The sequence below is a fragment of the Rhagoletis pomonella genome, unplaced genomic scaffold (genome assembly GCF_013731165.1).
Source record: "Rhagoletis pomonella isolate Grant_MI unplaced genomic scaffold, Rhpom_1.0 Rhpom_scaffold_00013, whole genome shotgun sequence".
Lineage (NCBI taxonomy): Eukaryota > Metazoa > Arthropoda > Insecta > Diptera > Tephritidae > Rhagoletis > Rhagoletis pomonella.
In genome coordinates, this window is record NW_023458567.1 from 15,462,261 (window position 1) to 15,474,530 (window position 12,270).

The 12,270-nt window shown below is 42.1% G+C and overlaps 1 protein-coding gene across 1 annotated transcript; it reads right to left on the reverse strand.

Moving 5' to 3' along the window:
• Positions 1 to 8,641: 8,641 nt before the first annotated feature.
• On the reverse strand, positions 8,642 to 11,470 carry LOC118748370 (protein toll-like). The gene has a single exon (XM_036482743.1). It carries the CDS (start codon positions 11,468 to 11,470, stop codon positions 8,642 to 8,644), a length of 2,829 nt encoding a protein of 942 aa, XP_036338636.1.
• Between the last annotated feature and the right edge of the window lie 800 nt (positions 11,471 to 12,270).

Consider the following 12,270-nt stretch of genomic DNA (forward strand, 5'->3'; position numbering starts at 1 on the left):
AAATCTGTCTTCCTCGAAGAATTTTGCATCAACCATAACCTTATGTAACGGGTGATTTTTTTGAGGTTAGGATTTTCATGCATTAGTATTTGACAGATCACGTGGGATTTCAGACATGGTGTCAAAGAGAAAGATGCTCAGTATGCTTTGACATTTCATCATGAATAGACTTACTAACGAGCAACGCTTGCAAATCATTGAATTTTATTACCAAAATCAGTTGGCAGAAAATCCGCTTTTTTATCGACAAATTTTGTTCAGCGATGAGGCTCATTTCTGGTTGAATGGCTTCGTAAATAAGCAAAATTGCCGCATTTGGAGTGAAGAGCAACCAGAAGCCGTTCAAGAACTGCCCATGCATCCCGAAAAAATGCACTGTTTGGTGTGGTTTGTACGCTGGTGGAATCATTGGACCGTATTTTTTCAAAGATGCTGTTGGACGCAACGTTACGGTGAATGGCGATCGCTATCGTTCGATGCTAACAAACTTTTTGTTGCCAAAAATGGAAGAACTGAACTTGGTTGACATGTGGTTTCAACAAGATGGCGCTACATGCCACACAGCTCGCGATTCTATGGCCATTTTGAGGGAAAACTTCGGAGAACAATTCATCTCAAGAAATGGACCGGTAAGTTGGCCACCAAGATCATGCGATTTGACGCCTTTAGACTATTTTTTGTGGGGCTACGTCAAGTCTAAAGTCTACAGAAATAAGCCAGCAACTATTCCAGCTTTGGAAGACAACATTTCCGAAGAAATTCGGGCTATTCCGGCCGAAATGGTCGAAAAAGTTGCCCAAAATTGGACTTTCCGAATGGACCACCTAAGACGCAGCCGCGGTCAACATTTAAATGAAATTATCTTCAAAAAGTAAATGTCATGGACCAATCTAACGTTTCAAATAAAGAACCGATGAGATTTTGCAAATTTTATGCGTTTTTTTTAAAAAAAAAGGTATCAAGCTCTTAAAAAATCACCCGTTATATATGTTCCTGAATCCTTGCAGTGCTTTCCAAGATAGCCACCCTAAAAGAAGCAGTTACATTCAAAAAAAAAAGGAATGCGTCACTTGCATTATGCCATAATAGACTACTTCGCTATTAAGTTCACATGGGTTCCAATCGAAATACAGGAAATTACGGAGCCGATGAACTGTAGAGACAAGGCACACGTGACGAGTTGTACCCTCGTAAATGGAGTGAGGTGGGCAAGGGGAACGGGCGGTCACTGGTCTCTGGTTCTGCCGCTGGACAGGGCGTCTAGTCTCTTCGAATCCCAAAGCGATACCAGGAAGGACAATGTATGATATGCCAATCTAAGTGTGTCTGCATTATTAGCGGAGGCCATATGGCTAAATAAGAGTTGGGTTGAAAAAATCTGTTGCCGAAGATATTTACGGCAAGTGTGGGAGCTGCTCAGACACCGAAAATTAAATATTCTTTAACAGCTTTGCTTATAAAAAATGCCTATTTTCCCCCTAATTTTATATGTATGTATGTAAAACATCAGATTCTTTTCTCACTTGTAAGTATGCACATGGAAATATTGCTCATTTTCTCCACACAAAAAAATTGTCGAATTGTTGTATGGTAGAAAATGCGTGATCGAAAATATGCCACCGGTAAGTCCTAGCTAAAACTTGCACTTTATTATAGGGCTATTCGCGATCCGGTGCAAATGGCCTAGCATCATTGCATTGCAAATTTGTATTGCAAATTATTTGCAATACACAAACAAAATACACGCATTTGCATTTGTCATGGCTTGGCAAATTTGCAATACCGAAAATCCATAGCATAAAAATGCTATGCATTGCATTCATAAAGAAAACTAAAGCTGATGCACACAAATTGTTTTGCAAAAGCTTTACCATGACAGTTTAATAAAGGTCGCTCACAATCCGTAGCATATTTCTGCAATTGCATAAATTTGTCAGCTCTTATGCACCGAATCGCGAATAGCCCTTATGTTAAAATTTAATTTTTTTTAAATTTATAAATTTTGACTTACATGGTTTTTTTCGATAGTAAAACATATTTTTATAAAAAATTATAAAAATTTTTTAAACAAAAAATTCAAAACTTGCTAAACTACTCTTTTTCACTATTTACATTCTCGCCACAACATCTGCATGTTTTCAACTCGGTGTTTATACAAACATCTGCACATACCTAAATACATATATCGTTCCATATTTGCGCGCAAAGCGCCAAACCATTCCACCCGACACTCAGTGAATGATTACTACTAGCCGCCTTCTGCGCGCCTGGTGCGCTAGTGACTCACATGACGCGATTTCTAGTCACCAGTGACTGGAACTATAACGGGAACCAAACAGCACAACGTGGACGTGTCGACAACCACCATCGTCAACGGCAGCAACGTGTAGTTGCTTGGCTGTCAGCCGGAAAAACAGGTCGGTCGGTGGCTGCTAACACCAAAATCCATGGCGAGCGATGTGATGCTAGGCGATAAGCCCGCCGAGACACTGTTTGGTTGGGTGGCGGTGGCAATGCACGCGGTAGAGCAGCATCGTACACTACACAGCGACGATGGTGGCGGCGGCCGCTCACGTTGCTAACGCGACCATTTTGCAGCACTTTATTTATGGCAACGTGACAAGCCGGCATAGAGTTGTCTCTATCACACTTATGGCTATTGCCTTTAATCTACCATTTTGTGAACGCCTCATCTGCTAGCTGCAGCATTTTGCGCTCCTATTCATTTAGTGACTCACATGACGCGATGTTTTTGCGTTCGCCAGTCACGACACGCCGCTAATATGATTAGCCAGCTAGCTAGCGGGCAGGCGTTTGGGCACGCTGACTGGCAGACCAACCAGGTGGTCTGTGTTAAAAAAAACGCTGCTGTTGCTGTCGTCCATAGCGCAGGAACGCGTGCGACGTGCAAACGCGTGTCAAATGCAAACGTGACACAGCAGATGTCGCCGCGCGCACATCACATCAACCGCGCTAAGCATAAGGGGTGTGTTCAATATGCTTTGCTAGGCGATATCAACAGAACCACCACTATTCCTGTGCAGTTGTTGTTGTCAACCGGCAGCTACTGTGTGACACAGCTGTGTGGCCAATCATATGGTTTGGCGCGCTTTTCACTACTACCATTTCGCTTGCAATGGCGGCTGGTCGCCTGTCAGCTTCGGGTGGATTTTACGCGCGAAACTGTGAAAAAGTAGCGTCCGGTGTACACTGCCGTAGCATATGTTCCGCCGCCGCGCGCACTGTTTGCGCAAAGCAACACTGCCCATTTCGTGGAGGTCGGTAACGTCGGCAAAGAAGAAAGTGGTGAAGTAGTTGGTAGTATGTGCGTATGTGTGTAGTATGTTGGTACTATATAAAAACCACAAAAAACTTTAAGAATCAAACATAACGAAACCTGTGACACCTATAGAAAATAGGGGGAAATTTAAAAAAGGCGTGAAAGTAAAAAATTCAATATAAAGAACTAGATTTTGAAAAATGAAGCAAAATGGAGTTTTCTACTAAAATTTGTAGGTGGAAAGTTGAAATGGCTTTTTGTCGACTATTGTCACAGAAATGAGAGGAATGAATGAATACACTCCGCTTTACACATTTTTTTCTCAAGACTTGTGGCCAACGGTTAAGCTTCCCAATTTAAAGAATGATCAATTTCGAAGAAAAGTGGTGAAAATGAAGACAGCACCTTGATTACTTTGGATTTTATTCCATTTATTTTTATCAAAAAGTGGCTTTAACACAAGGAAGGGACTACCACCGAAGGGGTTACCACCGAAAAACTTTCTTTGCTACCAAGAGCTGGTAAAAAAACCCTCAAAATTTCTTCTTTCCTACCATTTCTTTTAATCAAGAAACCAACGTTTGGCACAATACATTTATTTTTCTGGATTGTATACTTAAAAAGAGGGTTTCCAGGTAAACAAAAAGATCGGAATAATAGCTAATATATATGTACATACATATAAAACACCAAAAAAAGATGTATGCTTTTAACCCACCCACCGACCCACCTACCGACATGTATTTCGACCTGAATCTGAGGTCCGTCACCCTTAAAGTGAATTGTGAAAAACCGAAAAAAATGGCAAAACCACCCCCTGTGCGCTGGATCCGCCACTGAGTTGGACCAATTTGGCAAGCCTGCTCACAGTGCGGACAAAGTGACAGACAACAAGCCAGAGATGTTTTCTGCTTTGTGAGCAAAGCAACCTACCAAAATTTTAAGCGTCGTACCATCCTACCAACGAGAAAAAAAAACCTACCAATTTTGGTAGGAAAAAGCTGAACGGCAACACTGGATCCGATGCGTTGTGTTGTTAAGTAAAAAGCTGCTCTTTTGTGAATTGTTGATGAGAAATCGTAGTAAACATTGTGATGCCGCGAACACCAACGTTTTTTTTTTAATTTGGGTCCACTATCTCTACAATAATATGCTGACCTTGTAACGGACTTTTTCCTATTTCCGTCTAGCTTTTGTGTTCTGGTTGCATTTCTTGCATTTCCTCGAGTTTTATTTCCAATGGATCGCCTGCAAAGTCCTGGATCCCCGAACTCCTCCATTTTGTGCAGTTGAAAGTGCGCCTGCTTCGCCGTGCTCTGTTATAGTTCTAAGTGTCCTTTGAATTCTTAAAAAGGTTTTAAGTGTAATTGTAATAAATTTGATATTCACACAAGGATGTTACGCCTACTTGTGCCTATTCAAATGAATCAAAATAATAAGATAATGCTCGTGCAGTTTGATAAAAAGTGGAATAATATCCAAAGTAAGCAATCATGGTGTTTTCTTCATTTTCACCACTTTTCTTCGAAATTCATCATTCTTCCAAATCATGAGAACGAGGGTTTTCCGAGATGTGAGCTCAGATTTGAGGAAAAAAAATTATATCTATTCAAGTGAAGCGGAGTGTATGTAGGCATAGGCCCATATGTATATACATTACCAAGCTTATTGCGAATATTCGCATCCGCAACCGCGGAGATTCCGCTTTAATTTTAACATTCGCATTCGCAATGCCGAGTTTTTGCGAATGCGAAACAAAAATTATAAATTGTAGCCATTATTTTTTGCCTGTGAAGATGCGACGTTAGGTCGTGTTAGCCGGGCGTCATCTACAAGCTAATTTATTTTGGTTTTGTAATAATTCTCAAATTCAGGAGGATTCAGCCGCCATAAAGTCCAGTAAAAAAAAACGACTAAATATAACTGAAAGTTCTCTCAACTGGTGGAGTGTCTATCGTAACGAATTCAAAATATTGTCAAGTTTCGCACGCAGATATTTGTCGCCTCCACCAGCAAGTGTTCCGAGCGAGCAGTTATACATCGCATGCCACCCCACGCTATTAGAAAACATCGAGACTTCCTATCTCCCACAGAGACCCACAGGGTGGTCGGCGAATTATTGAGTGGTCGACAGTCGTCTCTAACCTTTCGAGATCGAGCATCAAAACCGAGGCGATTTAAGCAACTTAAACGTCTACCTCTTTGAACTTTCTTGCTTCTTCACTGCACGTAGCCTAACCCTCTCCTCAACGAAATAAACCGGCACCCTCTTCACTACCTGGTCGAAGGAGGCCAGGCTTCAAGTAGGCCAGTGATGCTCAGAGAGAGCTTTTACTCTATGCGCGCCCATATAAAATCTACAAAGTGATTCAAAGAGTTCCGCCCTCAGGCGCTGTTTTTCAGCATCACTGAACTAGGTATTGGCGTCGATGACATACCAATGCCGACGTTGAACAGAAAGCGGCGATATTGTAATCTTACGGGTTAAGTGCCTGGAGATGATGCGTTTTTCTGCAAGTTGAATAGATAATCTAATTATTTGGCTCTTCTACAAATAAAAATATTTATATCAAATATATTTTATGATAAAGGAAACCTCTAAAGAGCGAAATAATCAAAAATAATAAACACTAATCACCAAAAACATACGAAACCATTGCCAGTCAAGTCAACAAACAAATTCGTATCGTTGAACCAAGCGAACCAGTTGCGAAGCATGAACGCACACGAACGAACGAAACCGAACCATTCTAGGAACTTGCCATAGACGCCTTAGCAGGCGTTCAGAGCCACACAACAAGCGATTGACCTAAATTCGCCGCCACCGGCTGTATTGTACACTTTGCAGACAAGAAACAAAAAACGTGGAAATGAAAACTTATCTGCAGCAAGCAAATGTGCAACGCTATAGCAACAACAACAATACGTACATATGTACATAACAGCTGTTATATGAGTAGTAGGTAGTAAACAGGTAAATCTGTGGCAAATTTTTGCTGCATGTGTGTAAAACCTTTTTTATATCAACTTATTATTTATTTTGCTTTGCTCATTTTTGCATTCATTGGAATGTTGCAACATGTTCGAGTGAGACAAGCTGTATTTTCTTTGCAGTTATGGTGTATAACTGCAGAAAAGTTAATTTCTGTTGAAGTTGAAGTCTTTTTGCGATGCAGTAGCGATCGACTTTGATGCCTAAATAGCACTGAAGTGATTAAATTATTTTCTTAGTTTGAGCTCGGTGGTAGGATTGCCAGATGTAACCCATTCGGGAGGAAATAGGGCTTCAACTTTTTGTCTGTCTTGCTGCGGTAGGTCCCCCATTTGAACTTTGACACAGATGTAAAAATAAGATTGGCAAACATATTTTGAAAAATGTAAGAAACAGTGCTAAATCAGTGTTGCCGTTTTCAAATTTCGCCTTAAATTTTATACACAGATTCTAATGGTATACATATATAACTCAATTTTTAACTGACTTCAATTTATCATCAATTCGTCGGAATATTTTGGTTAGTTTTTTATAGTTCATTCTTTAACCACACCCGTATAAATACAAGCTTAAAGGCAGTGTCACACGATTGGGTTTATTTTTTGCCGAAATTTCGGGCAAATCGTATGGCACTTGTGTGAATACCCAAATATTTTTCTTTATCCAAATCACGGAAAATAATTTGTTTAAATTTTTCAATAGAAGATTGCTGTATTGTACAAATCTTTTGACTAAAAAAAAATTGTCTAAATTTTTTTATTTTGTACCAATAGCCCAATGTAAAAATTTAAAAATCTGTACAAATGTACCAATCGAGTGACTTAAAAATTTATGCAATTAAAAGAAAAATCTACAAATTTTCGTAAAAATTTCGAGTTTTTTAATTAGATTCTGAGTATTAAATACCCTCTATCTGCAATTTTCACAAAAACTACTTTGTGATGTTAGAACCCATCTACACCTACAACACCGCCCACTTAAGCCTACATACATACATATGTGTATCTCGGTACCCGGTTTATCAATTTCTACCAAATTCGACACATTTACCAACCTTGGCGCAAAAAAAGCGATATGTTGAAAATTTATGAAATCGAACTAAGATTACCACCACTTAACATATAACGGTAAATTTCTGAAATACAAAAGCTCCGATATTTCAATAACAACAATCTCTCAACAAGACACAAGATTATTGATGTTTGTAAAATGGGCGTGGCATCACCCACTTATGAGACTACATAAGTGTATATCGATAACCGCCTTATCGACTTCCACCAAACTTGGTTCAGTTATTTCAACCATAACATATTATCGAAACTGTTTGACATCGGAAAAAATACACCTGCTTATCATGCAGCTTACTGAAGGGTGAAAAAACCGACATTTAATACATGCGCCGCATATACAAAAAGTTCGGTTTCGGCCACACTTGTACTTCTTTACCTGTTTCTTTCTCAGTTGTATCCCAAATCCACCAATTCGTTCTTAACGATACCCCTTTCGGCAATTTTAATCTGGCACCGCTTAATCGGGTAAAGCTCGAAAAAAAGTTACTTTCGCACGATTCCCGACTTCATCTCTATTGAATGTACTTCATCTGTGGATTTAATATTCTTTACTTGTTTTTTGAAAATCAGCAAATTCGGTCATTCATCCGTTTTTCACACTAAGCAATCAATAAAATACTTGCATTTTTAATTAAGTATGCGTACGCCCATGTGTGCATAGTAAATTTCTTATAAGAAAACAAAGAAATGGTTTTGTTTCAAAAATATTTAATTGTTTACATCTACGTCAATGGACTTTGTTGTAGGCAAAGGCCGTGTCTAGCACTATTTACATACAATGTAGTTGGTGTGAATTACTTTGCACTTTGTTTTATGATGATAAGCACATGTCTTTATAGCAGGGCTAAGCAGCGTTTGAAAGCGTTCAAGTTTTATTGGAAAATTATTAATAAACAGAGTACCCATTGTTTTAAGGACGATTAGCACTCATAAAGGTGCTAATACTTAGGAAAAGGCATTCTGAATAAAAAGTTTGAAATTTTGAACAAAATTTTTTGAAGTTTGATAAATATTTGTTAACTTTGTGCAAGCTTGCTTAAAGGGCGGTTATGGCTTTCGTGGATCGCTCCGTAAGCTTCCGATTCTAGTCCAACTTTCTGTCAAAAATTATAACGAGGTATAGCACCATTAAGAGAGGGAGTCGATATTCTGCACTCTCAGCAAAATTGTGTTTACTGTAAGACTGTAAGACAACTGCCCTCTCGTTGCATACCGGGTATATATTTTTTCTATACATATTGTATTTTACATTTTTTTAATAATAAATTACAAAAATAAATATACACTCAATTGATAGTCTCAATGCCTCGCTCCGCGCGAACGTCTACCCAGCTGTATTAACTCAGAGCCGCTGTAGACATACCGCGGCGCATTCGCATCTTCCCGCACATGTCGACGCTTATGTGGCATGGCATAACGTAATTTGCTCCAGAACCAAGGATCGTCCCACTGCAAGTAGGTATTCATCTTCAAGTAGGCGCGCAGCTCTGTATCGAGCGCATCCATATTCACCACTTCACTATACATAATAATAATGATGCGCGCGCGTCGCTCATCCAAGGCGCTCTGATGTGCAGTGCGGAATTCCATGCGCGCCCACGGCGATTCGATAAAATGCTGCGAGAGCACAATTATTGTGCGGCGCGATTGTTCCACAGATTCGACGATTTGTTCAGGTATATAAGCGCCCGCAAGCCAATTGCGTTCATGCGTACACACGCGAAATGGTATGTCGCCCTGTTCCAGACCCGGCAACAGCTCTTGTTTGACGAAACGCTCATCTTTGTGCGAATATGAGATGAACGCATCGAAGACTTTGTCCTTGTCCAACTCGTGCTCGGTGACACACCAAAGGCAGGCGTTATGCGCGTACAGCCATACATTTACTTCCAGCTGATATTTGAAGTAGAACGCGCTGGTGATAGCTAGCAGCAAACCTGTGGCTAGCAGGCTTATGCTGGCGAAAAGTGCTGTCATATCTGTAGGACAAATATCGCTGAAGGCTAGCTCAAGTATTTTTGGATACTGCGGATCGGCGCAGCTGAGCGCATCCAGATCGCGTATGCGGTTGTGATGCACCTTGGCGGCGATCAACAACTGTTCGGTGTCACAGTCGCACGCCCATGGATTTTGTGACAAATACAGCGTAGCCAGCGTTTGTGTGCGATTGAGTAGTATGTAGAAACTGTTGTTGAGACGCGCCAAGCGGTTAGCGCGCACGTCAAGGTGTGTGAGCTGCACAGGCAGCTGTGCCGCTTCAATGCTGCTGAGCTGGTTGTAGGCCGCGTATATGCGCGTCACTTTCACATAACCGGCGGTTGAGTTCAGCGGAAGCGCGCGGATTTCGTTGTGAGTAACATGCAACTCGATTGCCGCAAGCGTTGTCTTGGAGAGCGATGGTAGCGCAGGAACACTTTTCAGCCGCGTTTGCGTGCAGTTTACGATTAGCGTAGCGTCGTGAGGGCGCGCCCAGCAGCGACAGCGCTCGGGACAAAAGGCTGCGACTACAGGACACAAAAGCTCGCTGGGCTGCAGCGTATCAACAAGGCGGCCTCGTAGCTTAGCTGGTGACGCGCAGCTCAGATTGGTGGTGTTCAGTTGCGTCTGCACGCTGAGAAAGCGCCGATGACTCTGCAGCACAAAGTCCAATAGCTGGCAATCGCAGTGCAGCGCATTCTCGTTAAGCGCTATGTTACTCTGGCATTTGAGTGCTGGCATGTCTTCCAAGCTGATGTTCAACTTCGATGGCAATATAATAGTTTGGAGCGCGTTATGCGATAGATCTACGCGCGCCCAACTGCATGCGAGCGCAACTAGCTCAGGCGCTCGCAGCGTTCCGATGCGATTGTGTGACAAATCAATGCGCCCCATTCTCCTTGGCGGCAGCTGTGCGCACAATTGTGTCAACGAGTTGTTGTGCAGCAGCAGTTCGCTTAGTTCTGTGAAGGAGACGAGCGTAGCACACATGTCCGCTGCTGATAACTCGATGCGATTGTGCTGCAAATGCAGGTACTGAAGCTCGGTATTGTTGGCGAAGGTGTGCGGATGCAAGTCGCGCAGTGCATTGTTGTTCAGATGCAACAGCTTGAGAAAGTTGAGCGGCGCAAGCAATTCGCTGGGTATGCTTTGCAATTGATTGTGCGACAAGCGGAGCTCCTGCAGGCGCTGTGTATGCGTAAATAATTCCGGCGATAGCGCTTGCAGCTGGTTTTCACTCAAATCGATGTAAACGAGCTTCGATTGATGCTCGAGCATATTGGCGGGCAGCGCACGCAAGCGATTTTCACTCAAATTGATGCGCAATAGCTCGTTGAGTGGCGCGAAGGTGTGCGCTGGTACTTGATCCAGCTGATTGCGTGGCAAGTGAAGCGACTGTAGCTTTGGCAAGTGCTGGAAATCAGCAGTCAGCAGACTCTGCAGCGCACCATCGCTGAAAACAACATTTAGGAGTCGATGCTGTGCGCGAAATGTTTCAAGCGACAGCCGTGAAATGTGCGCCTTTAGCGTAAGACCTATTAAATTGGGTAGCGACTGGAAAACCGCAGGCGGTAAGTGCAAGTAGGAAGCTTCGATTTCGAGGAATTTCAAACGCGCATAGTCCGCAAAAAGATCAGCTGCTAAGCGCGTGTAAGCAGTAAGCTTCAAGTTGTCCACCGGCAGCACAGTGGGTAGCTGTTGTCGTGTTAGATTTGCGTTTGTTGCCGTCGCGCCAGCGCTCAGCTCAAGCAACCTGGCTTTGCGTATGCTTAAGCGACGCAAAATTGTGTCGAAACCATTGGTGCAACCGCGTGTCGCCAGCAGCATTAAATCAGGTCCGACAGGCAGTGAGGGCAACGCGGTAGCGAGCGCTTCGCCATCAGCCTCTTGCGCCTTGCCTTGGCAGGTCACTTGCACCTGCGCGCTTCTGTAAATGGCGATTGTTACTATGCCATCGCTGTTGTTGCTTGCACGCACTTTTAGCGGACAGACAATTTCCATGTCGACGTAGATATCACGTTTGCAGCTACAATTCGTCTCCACTTGCAACTGATCGCATTGCGGATAGGTGATTACAGCGGCAGAGAATCGGTAGTGTAAAGCAAGTGAGAAGGTTAGAATTTTTATGAAGTGTAAGTGGAACCGATTCATATCCAATCTTCTCTTATTTGAACGCGCTAACACATTAGCATAGTTAAACGAATAGTTAACGACTAAATTTAAAATCAGCGCGGCTGTTTTATGGGTGCTGTATTTTAGCAGAAAAGTTCACGAAACTTAACAAGTGAGTCCATTGTTTTTGTAGAGCAGTGTGTAAATTGAGTATTTTTACTGAATTAATTAGAAATCATTTAATGAAAATAAACTGACGTCTTATGTCTAGCGCTTTGATACTTACATTAACGTAGAAATCTGATTCTATCCCTAGTCTCCATTGATTAAGAGATAAAAAAGGCATCAGAATCAACGAAGAGAGTGAACAATTATTCCGCCACGTGAAACTTACAGTCGTGAACTTACTGCTTGTCTCCTAATTCGGTATACGAGGCGAGCAGTATGCTCACGTTTATTATAATCCGAAATATGCATTTTTACGTGACGAGTTTCCCATTTACGACTATTACGATTCGAGTCCTGGTATTGAACCAACCAATGTAGTCAGTGCTCAATTTTATGTCAGCTTTTCTTCCATAAAAACCGGCCCATTTTTAGTTCATGCGGTATATAAATAGCTGCATGCTCGAAATTGTTTGGCTCCCATTGTGTTCCTCTGTTATTGAGTTCCCTGAGTCAGAGTGTGCTCTTTGCGACCGTACCATGGACAAAAATATGCAGCGGTAGCAGTTAAATATCATGCTAAGTCCCTCCTGAGTTGCGCTACGCACCACTCCTGCTATGATGAGGCACGCGAGTCTTTGCCTTTTCAGAATTACTTTCCTATTATTCCTCTT

Excerpts from the sequence above, each read along its gene's own strand:
- LOC118748370 (XM_036482743.1), bottom strand. The coding sequence starts at position 11,470 with ATGAATCGGTTCCACTTACACTTCATAAAAATTCTAACCTTCTCACTT.